The sequence below is a fragment of the Rhinichthys klamathensis genome, unplaced genomic scaffold (genome assembly GCF_029890125.1).
Source record: "Rhinichthys klamathensis goyatoka isolate OS25496 unplaced genomic scaffold, OSU_Roscu_1.1 h1tg000123l_1, whole genome shotgun sequence".
NCBI classification, from domain to species: domain Eukaryota; kingdom Metazoa; phylum Chordata; class Actinopteri; order Cypriniformes; family Leuciscidae; genus Rhinichthys; species Rhinichthys klamathensis.
The window spans coordinates 8,969,116-8,990,042 of record NW_026606660.1 but is presented as its reverse complement, the minus strand read 5'-3'; the positions used below and the strand labels follow the sequence as shown (position 1 = coordinate 8,990,042).

Here is a 20,927-nt window from a genome sequence, read left to right as displayed (position 1 = left end):
GGTGGATATATGGTTAACAAGGTAAATTGACTGTTGAAGAACTGAAATTCTGTGTCTCCAATACCATTATGTCTTCAGCATGATTTTGAGTTGAAAGTCGATCAATGTAAAAAAAATTGACCGTAAATGTGTGATATATAGATATTGCAGTGTATAATGTGCAAAACATGACAAAAAAGGAATATATATGTGTATATATATATATATATATATATATATATATATATATATATATATATATATATATATAGCACAAAATCATTTCAAGTAGCTTCAACTAATTATTATTATTTAGTTCCACAGATTTTTCAAAGTGTTACTTGAGTTGTTATTTTTTAGTTGACCCAAACCTGACTCCAACTTAAAAAAATACATTTGCTCAACTAGTTTTATAGTTCATTCAACTAAAATGTTTTAATCAGGGATTGCATTATTTGGGAATCATAACTTGAAATTGCTGTTGAGTTAGTTATTTTATTAATTATTAATAATTATATAGCGAGGTTAACAACATTTTGAACTGGTGTTTATCAATCACACAAAAAACACAAATGAAAACATATTACACTTGATTTCATAATCTGCATTTAGCCCTTTTCGATTCAAACTTTATTACATTTGATTTATTTAGCCATTATTAATAGCAATTCTATTCCTATTCTAAGGAAACAGTAACAAATGTACAATAACAAGCAGTCCCATCTGTCCATTTTTATTGGAGAATGGCTGTACGTAGAAAGATAATGAGTCGAAACTTGCGCAGCTTTCGGTAGAAACGACACGGAGTCGAGAAGGCGAAACACTTGGCCGGAATGTCTTTCATAAGACAGCTGACCTTGAGTTGACTCTTTCCCTGAGCCCCACCTCTCCTGTTTGGCGTCTCTTCGATGAGTAATAACAGTCTCACGGCTGTTGACGCCACCTTGCACTATAGTTTCACAATCTTTCTTGCCACAATAAGGCTTTGTTTTCTATATGTTTCTGTGCCCGAGTTAAAATGCTTTTAAACTCGCATGTGGAAAGGAATGCGGTTTGAAGTATTTTGTTTTGATCGGCGCATGAGCAAGGGAATGACAAATTAAATGATTATTTTTATCATGACACTTGGAACGCCTCTGCAGGAAATACATCAGGAAAGTAAATATTTTTTTTATTTTAAAGAATTTTTGAGGGAAAAATCAGACGTCAGTTAAAAAACGTGAATTGAGCTGCCTTTTTGTGCTCCAGAACGGCGAGTGTGTAACAGTGTTAGAAATATAAGCGAACCCTTCCTTTGACTGCATTAAGCTCATCCTTAAATAACTCTGTTCTCCCTCCCAAATGTTAGCCAATGCAAATCTCAGCTTAGTCCATATTTACACAGCCAATTTTGAGGTTACATTCAGCAGATGAATTATCCAATCGCTGAAATATTCACTCTTGACATCGAATTGTAGAGTTGAAATAAAATGTGCTGTTTGTCTAAGTGCTTACAAATACAGACCTTTTAAACTGAATTTTTGATGAATAACTGTGACAACCTTGATTTTTGTCAGTGAATCAAGCTGTCGAAAGCTGCAAAATTTGCTCCGGGTGGATTGAAACGAATCATTTTCTGCATAATGAAAAAGCATTTGCGTAAAACTAATGTTTAAGAAGTATTGGTACAAATATGTCACCCTACACTGAGATTAGTGTACCCCTGAACTTTGGGTTGTTTGGAATCTAGGAATTATATTAAGAGGTTATCGGTGGCAGTACAACAGAGAGCTTAATACAAAACCAGCATTCTGTGGTCTGAATGGGTGATTGAGGTTGGAGGTCAAAGGTCAGTTCATGAATGTAAAGCATGAAATAAAATGTTCACCATTTCCAAATTTGATATGATTAATACAACTTTGATTTCATTTTATAGCTCATTCTTCTATGAACATGGTATATGAGCAATAAAACTGAATTCACTATTGCAAACCGATACACGGCATTGGGTTCACGGGTACGAGACGAGATGATATTTTAACACTTTTTAAGAAATCTTCAATGACGGAATATATGACTAGTGTTTTATTCAAATGAAAGTCACAAAATGCAACACGGTGCAGGTGCATTTTAAAATATTATCATGTCACTTCAGTTGTACTTTCTGAGTATGAATTATCATATGCAGTAAAAGATAGAACAATATAATCGGTAGAAGGTTTTGCCACAAACTCAACTCTGTCATGCGGATATATCGCTAGACAGCTTTTCATCTCGAAGAGAAATAGCATCATGTTTCAATATGGTATTTTCAGTGTATCTTATGCAATGATTGCAGATAGTATTTGTGTGAAGCTGAATTATTTGTGGTGTGAATCATATCACTCATGTCATAATAACTGATAAGTGACAGGATCAAACGCACAAAGCATTCAGGATTTATCCTATTGCACATCTTGGGGGGGGCATTTTGCCTGCTTTTATTCATTCAAAAGCAGTGCTGTTTAAAGGCAGTTGTGGGGTGGGGGACGCGTTTTCTTCATTCCTAGCATGGCTCACGCTTCTCTCGCACCCAAATTAGCTGGATATGGGGAAATTGAGGCACTCATCCTGGCAGATTTGGAGGGTCATTTCTCCTCCCCCAGTTAATGCAGGAGGATCAGTGAATCGCGGCCGAGGACGGATCCATCAGAGAGATCTGAGATGCTAGCGCTAGCTCATTCCCACAGGCTCAATTCAATTATCACTGCGTCTGCTCTGAGAATGAGCTTTACGTTGCTTCACAGATCCCACTCTCCCTGCTAGACGTCTCCATCATCTAAGAAACATAAGGCCTACCTGGAGAATTTTCAAGTAATGCGAGGAATTATGCTTTCATTTGAGAGACTGTGTAATTATAGACCTTCAATGAAGTGACGGTCCTGGAGGATTTTGATTTGATTTTGATTAGTTAATCTTTTAACTAACCACCTGGCAATTTTTACAAAATTATTCTATACATATCTCCAGTAAAATCTGGATGCCTTGGAAAAAGTGGTTGATTTAGAGCTCCAACTAAAATGTGTTGTTTTGTCGCTGAGGATGATGATGTGACCGAATACAAGTAACCTTTCCAAGTAGGACACAATCTTTTTGATTTATAGCCCATTTTGAGTGGGTTTGTTTGCTGAAGGTCCAACAAGCTCAGTCTAAACCCCCTCAAGTTGTATCTTTGATAAGGATTGGTTAATCATCTACTTGAGCCAATCAATATTTTTAGTTCCACAAGTTGAGAATTGTTGAGTAATTTCTCTTTTTTGGGATTTGAGCTAAATATGAAATCAGGGTACAAAGTTGGTTTTTGTCCAAAGTTTATTTGTGCCACAGATGTTGATTGGCCTAACTTTGCTCTCAGCATCCAGAAGGTGCATTTGAAGAATCATTAACTTTTATTTGTACTGTCTGAATTGTAAATATATGGTTATAGTTTGTATAATATCTCAGATTCAAGGATTGACACCCTGCAAATGGATAAAAGAGATTAATAAATATGAATAAACTAGGTTATTTTATGAATTTATTATATAATTGTTGGTAACGCTTTACAATCAGGTTTCATTATGCATAATGCATTGACTAACATTAACTAACAATGAACAATACATTTATTACAGTATTTATTAATCCTTTTTAATGTTAGTTAATAAAAATACAACTGTTCATTGTTAATTTATGTAAGCTCCGGTCCGTTAAATATCGGTGATATGAACAGATGCATCTTTTGGTTTTAATAATGTCTTAGTAAATGCAAAAATTAACGTCAACTAAGATTAATAAATGCTTTAGAAGTATTTAACATTGTTAGTTCATGTTAACTAATATCGTTAACCAATGTTAACAAATGGAACCTTATTGTAAAGTGTTACCATTTTTTTTTTTCAGAAGTCTGAGACCACATTGAAAAGCATCCATTTGAAATCGAATTTTTACCATGAAATAATAGTTGCATATATGTGCAACTCGTGTGCAAAGACATTTCTTAAAATCATGTTCATTTTTTCACTTCAACTTTTCTACCCAAATGTTTATGCTGACACATTTTTTTTTAAACTTTATTATTATTAAATGAAAGCATTTTCAGTAGTGGCCTCAGAAATTTGAATCCCATTTTATATAGTTTGACTTTAATGTTTAACCTTTTCAACTTTTAAAAATGAAGTTGTTGTTTTGTCTCATTTCCCGTTCATTCAGTGAGTCAGAAGCGGTTCTCACTAAATGAACGCCAGCCCTTCAGTGAGATAGAATCAGCCTACAGTACATGTAACTGATTGACAAAAACAGTTTCTATTGTTGATATCTGTCAGCGAGTCAATAAAATCTTTTGATCCAGGCAAAGTCAAGACCATTCAAAGCTTCACGACAGCCCGTGACAATCAAATTACACGGAGGGGTGCTCCCAGGTGCTTGTGCGCACCTCCCCATATAAAAGAGCCTGTTTATCCATATCAAATCAGTTCATGTCTGCCTTTTTCATGCTGTACAATTAAACCTGCTTTAAGACTCTCTCCACATTAATGTCCGTATCAAAATTCATAAAGAATCAGTAAGACGAGAATCCTGAGCTCGTAGATTCACGGGGATTTCGCATGAAGCCCGTTTAATCAGGATAACACTGTTATTAATATTCATAAAGTCAGCTGGAATACAAATGACAGCCTGAAGAATCTGGAAACTTTTTGCGGAGGAAATGCATTAAATGCAGCTTAAAAAATTAATGGAATTTAGTTTATATTAGAGGGAAACGCCAAACCCCCCTCATCGAGCGATTGAAATTGGGCTTAGACATTTCTTTTTGAAGAATTCCATCTTTGACAGACTTCAAAGGCATTTTCAATGAATGCGACGCATGAATGGTCATTTAAAAGGATTTAAAGACATTACACTGCAATAATTGTACATGAATAATAAGTAACCCACCGAGGCAATTAGCTTAAAGTCTACAAGACAGGAAAATGAAGATCACTGAGCGACAGCAAAGGACAAATTGAAATGAGAAAAGTTTGAAGGAAGGATAAAGTGGCTTTAAGTGGCAAATGCTGTTTTGTAAGATTTGAGCAGTCTTTTACATTTGATGCGTGCTTCTAACCTATTAATGTTTCTTTATTTACTCATGTTTTATCCCTGTGAAGGAATATTGATGAAATATTCAACGTTAATATCTGAAGGAAATTAGATAGTCCTCTTTTGTATCTTTTTCACGTTTGACAGATGTGTTTTTAAACTACTCTAATGGACACACAGTCATAGACTTTCACATTTTCACATTGTATTTGACACACACACACACACACACACACACACACACACACACACACACACACACACACACACACACACACACACACACACACACACACACACACACACACACACACACACACACACATACATTGGGTTTCCAAACTCTATGGGGTCTTACCATAGACATGATTTTTATACTGTCCAAACTGTACATTCTTCTACCCCTCAACCCTTAACACAACACAACCACAACTTTCTGCATTTTTACATTTTCAAAAAACATATTTTTGTATGATTCATAACCTATTTTCCTAATGGGGACCAAAGAAATTTCCCCATTTTGTCCCTATAATGTAGGGAATACCAGGACCATATATATATATATATATATATATATATATATATATATATATATATATATATATATGTGTGTGTGTGTATTTAAGCTTAATTGTTTATTTATCCACTACTAGCATCACAAAATTGAATTGCAAAAATAATCTTCCTCAATAAAAACATCCTGTGTCTGCCAGACAGAAAGTTCCACCCTAAACTTACACCATTGATTGAGACAGTGGTACGGTGTGCCGTGTCTTTTAGTTTCTGGATTATTTGAACTTGCAAAAATTCATACTTATTCAATCAGTACTGTAACTTAGCTTTGCCTACTTTTAACTGTTTAACTATAGTTTGTGATTTTTTTTTTTTGTGTGTGTGTAATTATTTGAGCTTGTTGGAATTTCTAAGGCATAAACAATGATAAAACTATGAAATGATTTGATTTGAATCAGCTCCTCATCTAGCTGTAATGCCACTGTTTATACACAATGACTGGTTATTGGCTTCATTGTAGCATGTTGCACTCTGCAAGCTTCGGTGTGAATGTAGTTTTCGGCACTGCCCTGTGAGCACCAAGGCTAATCGCTCATTAATCTATCATGAAACTCCTGCAGATTATGTAGAAAATGTAGATGTGATGCTAATTCACCATCTGGAGCGGCAGCCGCAAAGAAACAGGCCTCCTATTGCACTCGGCACAATTCAAACTTTCATTAAGCCAGAACGAGCTCTTCCCTGTTTTTCAATATCGGATTATTGGATAGTATCAGTTTCATTAAGTTTCTAGGGGGTGATTCTCTCAGGAAACGGTGTCAATCAATGAATCGGTCCAAATTTATTTGGTAAAGCGCTCTTTTCGGAGAACTGTTTAAGACGTCTCGCCGAAAATGATGTGAACATCAAAAGGTCAGGTTTGTATGCTTTGTGTTGTTTTTTTCCCCTCTCTGTCTTTTCCCAAAGCTGCTTTCTCTTGTCAGTGTTAAAGGATTACCAGGCGTCTTAGCCATACCTACTATCTTTGGTCTTTCTTCATCCTCGTCCTCCTCTCTTTCTCTGTGAAAGTGCGGTGCGCGGGGCCAGCTCCCGCTCAGAGTCTATCACTGAGATTAATGGAGCCCTGTGGTGTTTGGCACAAAAAGCCAGTTGTCCGTTCACGCCTGACTGTGTCTGAGCTGAATAGCGTGTGAGCGGTGTGAGCTGTGTGTGCTGGCTTACAGCGCGGGGATAACGTTCCACTGGCATCTGCCCCAGGGGTCACCCCCACCCGCCTCGCGCACAACCTCCCAAGAGCACTCACTTTTTATGTCTTCTTAGCTCTCTTCTGCCAACTTTCTCTCAGGCTGTCCGTCATCCCCTATACCGTTTTCATGACCTTTGTGCTATACCATCTGTAAAAAAATAGCTGGATTTATGGATTTCAGTCCATGTGTTTTGTGTTCATTTATATGCTTTTCTAGTGTACTCTTAGAAAAAAGGTTCTATATAGAACCCCAGGGTTCTTGGCTAAATTTGAAAGAACCCTTTAAAGATTCTATATAAGGAGAAATGTCTTAAATGATTGGATAATACTCTAGTGATAAAGTATGTTTACGAGCATAAAATTTAATTAAACTTTAATTTATCAAAACTAAATCCATAAAATGATGCCATGATGGGAAGCCCTGAAAGGTTCTATAAAGCACCTGACAGAAGAACTCTTTAAGGTTCTATATAGAACCTTTTCTTCTAAGAGTGGCAGTGTTTCTCTTCCAGGAAAACGGACCAAAAATATTAAACCTGCAATCATTTGTCTAATCTTGAGCAAGTTGCTTTCAATATAGCAAGTAGGAAATCATAGTTCACTATTATGATTAAAAAAGTATATTTCGATATGTTGGGCCACCATTTCTAGGAAGTACAATATTGTTTGACAGTTTGAGATTTGTACGATTTTTTAATGTTTTGTAAAAGTCTCTTATGCTCAACAAGGCTGCATTTATTTGATCAATATAGTGAAATATTATTACAAGTTTTCTATTTTAATATATTTTAAAATGTAATTTATTCCTGTAATGGAAAAAGCTGAATTTTCTGCATCATTACTCCAGTCTTCAGTGTCACGTGATCTTTCAGAAATCATTTTTTGCTTAAGAATCATTTCATTATTATTATTAATATTGAAAACATTTATTTTTTCAGGTTTCTTTGATGAATAGAAAGTTGAAAAGAACAGCATTTATTTGAAATAGATTTTTTTTTGTAACATTATGAAAGTCTTTAATGTCACTTTTGGACAATTTAATGTGTCCTCGCTGAATAAAGTTAATTAAAGAATTAATTTCTGTAAAAAAAAATAAAAATCTTTCTGACCTCAAAGGTGAAACATAATGAGAGCAGTTCAGCACAGAAAGTACAAAATGTTTCGATCAAGAATATCTAGATGCAGGATTCAAACAGAAAATATCAGGTATTTTTTACATTTCCCGGCCTGGGAAATGTAATAAAATATGAAATGTCAGGGAATGTTTTTTTTTTTTTTTTTTTGTAGGTTATGTTAAGCTGTCAAATATTGCTTTGGCTAGTAATTGCTTTTTGTGAGTGTTTTTTTGTTTGTTTGTTTGTTTGTTTGTTGGAAAACCCTCAGTTGTTAGAGGTCCCCCCCCCCACCCCAAAAAAAATAACCAACACACAATAACACGAGGGCAAAACACACACAATAACACGAGGGCAACATTCTGCATTTGCTGGGTTCCGTCCGACTGTTTCGTGAAGATGTTCTGCACTCGTTTGGTTTGTAAATGTGACGCCACAAAGCACCTCCGGTTGACAGAAGTGAAACTGTAAGAGTGTATGTGTGTAAGCCTCCGGTGTGTGTGCTCTTGTCTCAGAAGCTCCACCACTAGAGGGTAGCTCTCCACCGCCAGCGAGCAACAGGCTCCGCCGTTTGAATGTCAGCGTTCCTGCTAATTGCCTCCTGTCTGTTTGTTGCTTGCTTATGAATTAGCTTCCGTTCACGGAACTAAATTATCCACCATTATTTAATTACACCTGAGTAGATGACGCTTTAATTGGCGGTTCCTGACTAGGATCTGATATGGCTTGAGCTGTATTAAATGGCTGTTTACTTTTCTGATAGCTAAAAGCATTAAAACGATTGCATGGTGGGATTACGCTTTGTTAATTGCCCGCGTTCATTAGTCCTCCATAAACTGCGAGGTAAAGCACTGGTACACAGTGGATGAGATAAAGACAAAGTCTTAAAGCATAATTTCACGTGGCAAATTAAAAGCCGCCTGTCTTGTTTTGCTGCCTCTACTCCAGAGGTTATTAAAGATTGCTCTCCACCAAGCACCCCGAGATCATATTGACAGGCTGTAATTAATACTAACCTTTCTAAGTCTAATGGAAAAGAAGTGAGCTGGAGCCTGTGAGGAAAAGCATTTTTTTTTTTTTTTTTTTTTGCCAGTGAAATTAATCATATCCCTTCTATATATTTCCAGCTAATCCTAAAGTCAATGAAGAACTGAAACAAAGGCTGCCGTCCCCTGTAAAGCACCATTGTTCAGAGACCACACCACAACTTGGGTAAAGATGCCTTCCTCGGCTCATTTTACAGTGTTTGTCAATGGCTTTCTTCCACATGTTACAATTAAGGACGATTTTTTAATATACGAAATGTTTATCAGTGTACATTGCAGGCGATGATTACACGCTGTAATATCTTTGCAGAGATGTGTTTTCTAAATCCAAAACGGTGTTACAATATTTAAAAATCGGCTGCTAGTTTAGTTTGTTCATCTTTAGTGGAATGCTAATGTAAATTGATTACAGGTGCAATGCTTGCAAGTTTAGAGATTTTTCTGTGAATTATTTCGAAGCAATTCCGTACTGAGCTGGCTTTTGTATTTAAGTTATTATTTATGACTTGTGAAAAGAGTTAGCTCTGTCCTGTTTGGGGCCGAACTCTTGAAGGTCTTTGATATTTGCTTCATGTCCTAAGGGCTTTGAAACAAAACATGCAGGTCCTTCAAAGCAGTGTCATTGATGTACAGTTTGTCAATATCCTGTACCTGTCTTCACCTGAGTGTGTCACACAGTACACCGCTGGTAGATATCGAAGGAGACCAGCAAAAAAAAAAAAAAGTGTGTTGATTTTATGTATTTGTTTTGCATCTGTTTTCAGATCCTCTTTAGGAGAAACTACCTCAGCTACATCCCAAAGTCAGAGTTTATCAAAAGCCCTGGAAGAAAAACTCATAAAAGGTAATACGTTGTAAATTTGTTTAGTTTTTTTGTGTGTGTCCATGATAATTACAATCCAATTACAACAAGTCATAACAAAAATATATCACTTTTTGTCATTTCACAGTTATGAGACTCTTTGTAAATGCCAATATCTTGCCTCGTTTGTTTACTATGTAGATAATAGTGTTATAACCATTTCCTGCCAGATTGTGTCTGTTTTCATGACTAAAGACTTGTTTTGCAAGCTTCCCGTTGCTTAAATGCTCTATATAATGCATTAACAGTTTAAATGTTATTTATTTATTGATCTACGTAAACATTTATTTACATTATTCCATAATGCCGGGCTGATAATAACTTTACCTAGGCCATAACGCTGTGGAAGAGCCACTATTTAGATAGACTGGTTGGAATGACAATGAGAGATAAACAGAGTATTTACCAACCCTTCACCAGACGCTCCTGATATGCAAATTTATTCTGCCTCACTGCTCAAATATACATTTGGGCTGTTGGTGAAACACTTCAATCTTTTTGCAGGCGGTTAATCAGCCTGTGTTTGATTATTAGTGACAGTAAGATGGCACGAGACTGTTGGGAGTTGGATTCTTTTATCAGTAGTGAATGGAGCAAATGGCCATACAAGTGTCTGGTCATTTTTTGCCCCATTTATCACGTAAAATGTATTTTCATGATGTTGTGCACCATTCAGAATTGAGCTGAGAATACCTGTTAAGTTGTAATTACGTTCCTGGTTTTGAACTGAATTTGAATTGAGGCAGCAAGCAGGATTCAGAATTCAAATTTGGAAAGGAAATTCAAAGAAATGAACACAATTCACACAACATATTCAATATTTTTAAATCAGCGTTAATTGATTTTTAATTGCTTATTTATTTTTATTTTCTGTTCGGATTCTGTAATTGATATTAGTTATATTTAATAATTTACTTGATTCCGTTTTTTTTTTAAGGTATTGTTTATTATTATATTTAATATATTTACATTTATTGTATGGTCCACTATGTAACATTTTTTAATTACCCAGAATTACCTAAAATTAAAAAAATATATAAATAACCTCTATTCAAGATCTCTCCCATTTTGTTATGTTGGACTGTATTGAGTTTCTTTGAATTACAATTCAGTAAATTCCTCTTCCTGTCATTCCAATTCAACCTCATGTGGCCAATTAAATTCAAATTCACACTTGTGAATCGAAAGGGAGCCAATTCTTCAGTTCTGAATTTGCTCTTAGTGTTGGGTTTAAAACGAGAGTCCTTTCTCACTTGGTTCCCATAGGAAATGGGCCTTTACTTTGCACGCTTAGATTAAAAGCCTCGCTCACCCCATTTGTGAGGGAAATGGCGCTTTAAACACACATTCTCAGGGGCAGTTACCTTTGTGAGAGACACCCAGAGAGGGAGATAAAATTAAAGAAGTAACCCAGGTTAGGGAACAAAGTATCCAAAAGTCGCATATTTGCAGTGTGACAAAGGGCTCCTATAAGTGTGTTTGGCGTTATTATTCATGGTTTGAATTTGGTGTTTGCACGGGTGAGTCTTACGGGGAATACTAATAACTGTCTCCAGCAATCCTGAGAGCAGAGCCCTAGCAACAAAGCCATGAGGCAGACCTCCCTGATCTCGACTTCAAAACCTGACCTTTCGCTAAATAATTGTGGCGGCTAAGCTGGAGCTTTTTGGACATCGTGGTCGCAAGACTCTAGCATCACAACGCATTTATTAACGCAGAATGATTTCCCCCCTTTTTGATGCTTTTGATTTAACCGCTCCGTGTTTGAGTTTTGCTCAATTTGAATCGCATTGATGTTGAACTGATTTATGTATATTTTATAATCGGAAGACAGCCACTCTGCTTTTTTTGTGTGTAGCACTTGACCCTGTGCATGCACTTAGCGCTACTATCTGTTTGATTTGCTTGTAGATGTAAAAGCTGAAGTGTGTATTTTTTTTTCATGCTATAATGAAACCATTTGGTGGTGGATTCCACTGAAAAGTGTAAACATTTTGGCTTTGTGGCGTTATCAAAACATTGTTCTGTTTGTTGAACATCCCGTCCAGCCCAACCCAGCAACACTGACTCAACCAATGGCGTGAGTTTGGGGGTTGTTTGGCAGACCAATGGCAGACATGGGGTGTGTTCAGGAAACCTGTTTGAAAGACATTATTACTGTATTTGTACCATAAACTACACATTTAATAACACCCTCTGCTTCTCACATTACAATTTCAACCTTTGTATCTTTAAAGTCTGTATCTTTTCGCCCAGTTATGCCTTCACAAATTTGCACTCGTTTAAAATGTCTCTGATACAAGGGCCGTCGCTCTTCAGTTCTGTTCACAAACAATCTGGGGTACATACAGCTTTCCCTGAGGAGTAGAGCGCGTCTTCAGAGAAGCTGCCAGAGAGACAGGCCTCTGTGTTTGCCTCTCCGCCTGCATCTCTGGCCCTGAGCGCTACAGAAACATTGACAGAAGACCTTGTTTCCCCCTCCTGCCAGTCACTCGGCATGGATCGCCACATTCCCTCGTGAAAGACGGCCAGACCTAGTTTCCTTTTCAGAGAGCTGACGCAAACCAACCAACAGAGCCGCCTTTCAAACCGTCAGACTGTAATCTCACAGCAGTAGAATGGAAGTCTTATGTGTTATGGTTGCAATGTCTTTCTTGTGGGTTTTCCTTTTCGTTTAGCTTCCAAAGCTTTTTCTGGATGTTAAAATACTCTTTTTATTATTTATTTTTAATGCAGAGTCAGATGATTTCTCTGAATGGTGTAATTACTATGGAGCTTTTAAAACATGCTTTATTTGTTTGAGCATCCCAACATTGAAACAACCGATTGCATTAGTTTGTGGCAGGATTATCTGTTTGGCCCACCAATGACAGACCATGTTCAGAAAACCTGTTTGAGAACAATCAATATTTCTGCACTTTTGCACTAGCTTGTAATTTGTGTTGGATAAAAGAAACTTTGGAAAGAATTTTCTCCCAAAAATGTTAATTCTGCTATTATTTACTCACCTATTTATGCTCCTTTCTTCACAGTGAAAGTCAGTAGTGATCAGAGTCTGTTAAGATCCAAAAATAAATAAAATCTAAGTCATTTGTTTGAGGAAAGCTGAAGTTGTTGTTGTTTATTATTTTCTTTTTTTATTGATTATCTTCTCTCAACTTCAGCTTAAAAGTCATGTATGTTTGTGTTTATTCAGATATTGCAAGTCAAAAATTATCACACCGGATTTTAAGTCGAAGACCCCAAATGTCATTTGTTCTTATTTTTCTCATAACCAATCAAAGCATGCCAAATCTTAATCTGTGGATAAGGTTATTGAGAGCAATGGCAGTAGTGAATATTTTCATTGAATGACAAATACAAAGTTCTGTCATGAAACTTTAGATGGCGCAGGCTTATAGGTCCTTAACTCAATCTGCTTGGAGTCACATCATTCTCTACAGGCCACAGCTGATTGGTTCCTGATGTATCAGTAGCCAATGAGCTCGCTGCTGAACCTTCAAATACTTGGTCAGCATTTGCTGTAGCAGTTGCAGTGAGCCTCCAGAAACCATCCACCTTCCCCAGCTCCACCTGTATAGATCTACAGATGTACAGCAGCAGCATGTCTAACTTTCTCACAGCAGCGTGTCGTGTTTGTATTGACAGTAGCAAGTCCCGTACTTGCTCTGCAGCAGAAGCAGCAGCAATAACCAACAGCAGCAGGAGAATAGCAGATTTATTCCGTCCAGACCATTTCACACAGCAATCCCAGTAAATTACCGTAAAATTGCCAGAACGACTTTACCGGTAAATTCAAAAATGTGCTATTCACTCAAGCAACAGCGTTCTGGCTTTTTACTGGTAACAGACCATTCACACATAAGTTCCAAAATACCGGTAAACTCTGTGATGTCATTAACCAAAAGTAACCTCTAAAGTTGTTGACAAATCTCTTCATCCGCCCAGATAAGGAAAAGCGCTTTAGTTTCGTTATCACTCCAATTTGAAGACATTTGTAAACAGTGATGATCAAACGTGTCATCTACGTCATAATTTTATGAATGGCCCAGAGCCGTTGCTCTTTAAACGGCTTCTGATTGGCCCAAATCACATCTAACGTTAGTGCGTTCTAACCTCATACGTGCAAAATATTGGTAATATTAATTCCACGTTCACACAGCGCATATACCGGTAATTTACTGGTAATGTTACAACTTTAATGGCATTTTAGCACCTGGTGGTACTATTAAAGTTAAGTTAGGTAATATTTTTTTTCTCTTTTTGTGTTGTTATGGTTCTATCTTGCTCTGTTTTTTCACATAGTATCTAAGACTCCGAGGCCCAGAGAAGGTTTGCCGCTCAGACCCCCTCTGCCTCCACCCGTGCCAGGCCCGGTTGCAGCTGAAGTGAGAATCATGGAGGAAGAGAGACGTTATCCACAGCGGGAGCAGGATATTACCGAGACAGCCAGCAGTCCGGTCCACACACCTCACGTCAGCAGTGCAGGGTCTGCAGCGCTCAGGTCAGGAGAAGAGAGAGACTGTAGCTGTCATGTGTACACACACCAACACAGGCGGTTACGCTAAAGCATAATCAAAATCTAATCTTTTGCACTGAAAAGTTAATTCTTACTTTAGTTGGCTGGTTTTTTTTTTTCATCTTTTTTTCATGTTCATCCTCAATATATGTAAAACAGTTGAATGGTTCATACAGAAAACAATGGTTCATTGTTTTCACGTGATCTTACTACTTTTAATGTTTAATTCTAGTAATATATAGTTATAATTAAATAAATGATATATAATTAATGAAATAGTATTTATTATAACATTTATATATATATAAATATGCATATTTATTTTGTATTTTGATATTTATATAGTTATTTCTATTTTACATAATTGTTAAAATATAAATAAGCAACTATTACAAATGTTTATATATATATATATATATATATGTATGTGTATATATATATATAATAATTTATATATACAAAATAATTATACACAGTACACACATACACTCACCGGCCACTTTATTAAGTACCCCATGCTAGTAACGGGTTGGACCCCCTTTTGCCTTCAGAACTGCCTCAATTCTTCGTGGCATAGATTCAACAAGGTGCTGGAAGCATTCCTCAGGGAGTTTGGTCCATATTGACATGATGGCATCACACAGTTGCCGCAGATTTGTCGGCTGCACATCCATGATGCGAATCTCCCGTTCCACCACATCCCAAAGATGCTCTATTGGGTTGAGATCTGGTGACTGTGGAGGCCATTTTAGTACAGTGAACTCATTGTCATGTTCAAGAAACCAATTTGAAATGATTAGAGCTTTGTGACATGGTGGAAGTAGCCATCAGAGGATGGGTACATGGTGGCCATAAAGGGATGGACATGGTCAGAAACAATGCTCAGGTAGGCCGTGGCATTTAAACGATGCCCAATTGGCACTAAGGGGCCTAAAGTGTGCCAGGAAAACATCCCCCACACCATTACACCACCACCACCAGCCTGCACAGTGGTAACAAGGCATGATGGTTCCCTGTTCTCATTCTGTTTACGCCAAATTCTGACTCTAACATCTGAATGTCTCAACAGAAATCGAGACTCATCAGACCAGGCAACATTTTTCCAGTCTTCAACTGTTCAATTTTGGTGAGCTCTTGCAAATTGTAGCCTCTTTTTCCTATTTGTAGTGGAGATGAGTGGTACCCGGTGGAGTCTTCTGCTGTTGTAGCCCATCCGCCTCAAGGTTGTGCGTGTTGTGGCTTCACAAATGCTTTGCTGCATACCTCGGTTGTAACGAGTGGTTATTTCAGTCACTGTTGCCCTTCTATCAGCTCGAACCAGTCTGGCCATTCTCCTCTGACCTCTGGCATCAACAAGGCATTTCCGCCCACAGAACTGCCGCTCACTGGATGTTTTTTCTTTTTCGGACCATTCTCTGTAAACCCTAGAGATGGTTGTGCGTGAAAATCCCAGTAGATTAGCAGTTTCTGAAATACTCAGACCAGCCCTTCTGGCACCAACAATCATGCCACGTTCAAAGTCACTCAAATCACCTTTCTTCCCCATACTGATGCTCGGTTTGAACTGCAGGAGATTGTCTTGACCATGTCTACATGCCTAAATGCACTGAGTTGCCGCCATGTGATTGGCTGCTTAGAAATTAAGTGTTAACGAGCAGTTGGACAGGTGTACCTAATAAAGTGGCCGGTGAGTGTATATTATGTGTAATCAAACTTTTATTTGGATGCGATTAATCATGATTAATCGTTGCCCAGCACTATTATATATATATATATATATATACAGTATATATATATATGTGTGTGTGTGTATGTGTTTCTTTGTGTAAATATTTGCATATTTGTTGTATATTTTAATATTTATAAAAGTTATTTTTATTCTATTTTATGTAAAAATATATATATTCAAATAATATATATATTCAAATAATCAGTCAACAAAGTTATCCAACTGTTCCGCGTGTGCAATTTTTTTTTTATTCATGCTCAGTATTCATATTGCATGTTCATTTCTTTAAAAAAGTAGCAGGTAGCGGCCATTGCAAACATACCCTATATGCAACAGTTGTTTAGTTTCACCTGCTTGATTACTATTGAGAAGGCCTTTAAAGGGGTCATATAATGCCATTTTTGTACAAGCTAAAATGATTCTTTTGGGTCTAAATTAAAAGTTTGTAATATACTTTAATTAAAAATTCTCATTAGTATTGTAAGAAAACACTTATTTTACCTGGTCAAAAACAGCTCTGTTTTCAGCACGCCGTTTAAGTGCATATGACTTTAAATGATAATGAGCTTTGCTCACCCCGCCTCTCTGTTCTGTGCGTACACAATTTGTAACTCAATAACACAATAACCATAACGCGTTGTTCAGTAGAAACGTGGGATTATGAATTATATTGAGAACGTCGTACATAGAAAACATTCCGTAATGTACCCTGAGTGTAAACCTTAGACGCATTCATTGTGAAGCGTGCAGCTAGCGATTTGCAAAGATTAATATATTAATATAAAGTTTAATAAAACGTTACACTCACTTCAGTTCTTCTGGAGATTCAGCAGGAACACAAATATCTGGTACCGATCCTTTTTTCATGAGCAGCTTCTTAGCAAAACCAGCTATATACTGACCCTCGTTTATTAAGCGGTCTGGTGTGTGAAATGATTCGCGCAAACATAAAAGCATTGACGTTGCTCGTGGGGAATATTCCCTTCGAAAACAAACTCAGCCACTGCGTCTTCAGCGGTTCGGATTTAGGAACATTAAAATGACTGCTGTGTTCCTTATTACACCCAAGAACAGAACACCACATATACATTGACATTTTTATCATTATATGATGGTTGTGTACAGGCACTGCCAACACACATTTCAGTACAATCAACTTGAAAAAGTGCATGTACCATTATATGACCCCTTTAAATAATGTGTATATAGCACTTTTAGCATCGTTGTCCATTGTAAGATGATTTAAATTATATCACAGGGTGAATCGTCCTGTGATAAATATAGATTCCAATGCATTTTCTTTGCCTCCTTAATAAGAGCTGAATCGAATTCTTTGCTACAAGACGGAAGTAATTTACCCTGCAATACAGTGCAGTAATACTTTAATATTACCTTAAAGGTCAACTGTATGATTTGACTAATATCTCAAAGTAAATAAGTCACAGTAATATTCTTGAAAGTGGGAGACCGCCGCATCCCTTGTGTATTTGATAATTGCATGTCAGAATGTGAATGTGATTCATTTTTTGTTGCCCGTTTGGGAGTCTAATATAAGAGCGTTTCTAATGAACTTTTGTCTTTTCTGAAGGCATGCTCATGAGGACCAGGGAAAATCCAAAGTTACCAGTGACTGTAAAAAGCAAGTGCCAGTTCTGGATAAAGAGAAAAACATTTCCTTCCTCTTGAAGGAGCTGGATTCTCTTAGAGACCTCAATAAGAAGGTGAATTCACACATTAAGAAGTTCACAACGTCTGTGCCTAATTAGTCTTTCGCCAAGACTGAATTTTTACTTGAGTTGATTTGGAAACTGTTTTATAATCTGCTTATCCATTTAGAGACAAGACTAGCTCCTTCTGAAAATCAGAGGGGTTAGTCCTGTCCTTTTTGAAAGATTTTTAAAACTCTGTCAGTTTCAACATATTTCATTGTTACTTGGCTGCATTAATTTCAGTCAGGTTGCAACAACGTAAAAGTTGCAAAAGCCGCATTCATAGACTTCTTTCGGATTGGAAACTCCCATCAGTCAGGCACGATCATGATATTAATTTTCAGGTTTGCCCTTTACACTTCCTCAACACAGGCTGGGCTTAGATACACGTCATAACTCGTTTTGCTAATGTGCCTTTTCTTAGTAGCTCTGCTTAAGTTAGCAAACATGGACGTACTTCTTCAGTTCACACTCAATCGGTCGTCGCATTATCTAATGGCGCTAGTGTCCTAATGATACATCCCATATTAACTAACTAAGTTTAGGTAGTTAGTTAGTTGTTAGCTAATGTTGCCAAGTCAACCGGCATTAGGTTGAAAACTCAATGCTGTGCTGATTGCACCAATTTCTGTTTCCATTGTAACAGTGAGTTCTGTGATTGGTGACATTTGCTTCAGGATTGTGGGTAGTGCTGTACTTGAAAAATGCTAAACTTAATTCCCACCATAATATTAAATTATGAGTGTAACGTAGGGTCTCCGAATGCAAGTGGTCACAGAAGACTCATTTGAAACACGTGATAACGGTCATGTGTCTTGGCTGACAACTTGTGATCGGTTCACCAAAAACGCATCTTAATACCAGGTGGAAACAGGCGATTTCTGGGATATTGTATCTAATTTGCAGGCATCAGGGAGCCGCTATCAATATCCGGGAGACTCCCAGACCTTCCGGGAGAGGTGGGATGTCTGCATTTCATTCTGCTTTATATTCTTGCTGCATCATTGTCCTTTCAGAAACATCAGGAATAGAGCCTTGCGATTGTATTAGTGTCTTTGGCAAATCTACACCCATCTGGAGTTTGAGGGGCCGGAGAGAGGGGGAGACCCTCTGAAACGACTGTAATTGATGTCCATGGTTTGCAAGTAGTTGTGACTCCTGACAGAGGGGCAGGAACATGTCCCAAGAGTGTGTTTTTGCTGGCAGTGATCTGAGAGAGCCCTTTGAGGACTCTGGCCTCGCCACATCATGTTTTCAAAGTCCCTGAGGACAAAAACAATCGGGATGAAAATATTTAAGACAGGAGGTTAAATCTATCATTCAGATGCTCGTAAAATATCACCAATCCAGATTTACAGCCAAGACACAACAGTTCCTCTTTTTCTATAGAAAGACATCCTGGATTATATAAAGTAGTGGTACAAATACAAAAGCTTGACTGTGGTTATGAAGTTATGTGGTTGACTGATTTGAGCTTTTCAATAAATGATGGGTGGCCAATGGGTGATATTTATATATATATATTTATTCCTGTGATGGCAGGATTTGATTTAATCTATCAGGAATTGATTGCATCATAAAAAGTATTTGCTATATGTCAGGGGACCATGGCTGGAGGGATATAATATAAATAATCCAATTTAATGGTAACAAATGAGACAGTTGTTGAAATTAAGCAAGCAAGTAGGTGAATTTCAGAAGGGGAAAAACTGCTTTGCTGCATGTTACATCTAAAATGTCATCACATATATATATATATATATATATATATATGATGACATTTTAGATGGCTCTACTTATTACAGCAATACAGTAGTGAAAATGATTCTGTCCAAATGTAAAAAAAAATTGTTTTGTTTTTTAAAGCATACATTTTAGGGGTTTTTTTTTTTTCAAATTCTGCCATAACATGCTTTACAAATAGATAAAAGTTCACAATATAAAAGTGGCCTTTATTTCCTGCAAAATACACTACCATTCAAAAGTTTGTGGTCAGTGTTTTGAAATAAATAAATACTTTTTTTTTTATTCAGCAAGGACGGATTAAATAGAAAAACATTTACATTGTTACGAAAGATTTGAATTTTAAATAAATCTTTTGAACATTGTATTCATCAAAGAATACAGATTTTCTTTTTTCTTTACGTTTTTCACAAAAATATTAATCAGCACAACTGTTTTCAACATTGATAATAATAAGAAATGTTTCTTGAGCAGAAAATCAGCATATTATAATGATTTCTAAAGGATCGTGTGATACTGAAGACTGGAGTAATGATGCTGGAAAATCTTATAAATGAAAAATAAAAACGTATTTTTAATTGTAATAATAGTTCACAATATTACAATTTTTACTGTATTTTTTTGTGAGCATAAGTGACTACTTTCAAAAACATACAAATAAAATAACTTGCCGATCCTAAACTTTTTGTATGTTGAACAGTTTTGCAGTTAATTAATATTATTATTTTTTTTAAATACAGTTTTTGGTAGACAAACAAAACCAAAATTTCTGTTTACCTACCAACAAGGTACGTTGTTTTTTATTTATTTTTGTTGACCTCATCAGTGTGACAGGGCTAAACTCACACACATGTGACTCAGTTATCCAGTTATCCTGATTTTGTGTGTATCTGTAGCTCCAGGACAAGTTGGCGCTGAAGGAGAAAGAGTTGGAAACCAAGCTCCTGGACTCTCAGCTACAGGAGGCCGAGTTGGAGGGACGAGCCAGCGAGAGAGCAGCAGGTACAGGCTGGAGAGATGGATAGAGGAATGGTTGGATTTACCTTTTACCTTTATACGCTTCAGACAATCAAACCGTTTTATGTGAGGTCTGAGGTTGCATAGATCTCTAAATGTAAATGTCTGACCTTCCAACACTGTCGAAAGATAAACACTTTTAATTAATTAGTTGGTACATGTCAGGAGAATCCGGGAAAAGCACACTTTGACATTTGTAAACATAAACCAATATGTCTGACATAAAGCGCCCTCATCAGGAGTGATCATTCCTCTCTGTAACTGATTATTTTGTCAATGAAATCTACACGCTTCTCACCTTTGCTGAACAAATATTTAAATTTAGCCGATATTCACTTTTCGGTTGATCTTAACTAGCTAAAATGCGCCATTT

General features: G+C 36.8%; 1 protein-coding gene across 1 annotated transcript in view; it reads left to right on the top strand.

The window, feature by feature from the left end:
* The window catches only part of mipol1 (mirror-image polydactyly 1), a 104,448-nt gene that overhangs the window by 29,309 nt on the left and 54,212 nt on the right, over nt 1-20,927 (top strand). Inside the window, exons 3-7 of the mRNA XM_056256117.1 lie at nt 9,057-9,141; nt 9,740-9,819; nt 14,143-14,341; nt 17,674-17,806; nt 20,434-20,539. Coding sequence (XP_056112092.1) covers nt 9,057-9,141; nt 9,740-9,819; nt 14,143-14,341; nt 17,674-17,806; nt 20,434-20,539 — 603 coding nt within the window. The remainder of the gene's footprint in view (nt 1-9,056; nt 9,142-9,739; nt 9,820-14,142; nt 14,342-17,673; nt 17,807-20,433; nt 20,540-20,927) is intronic.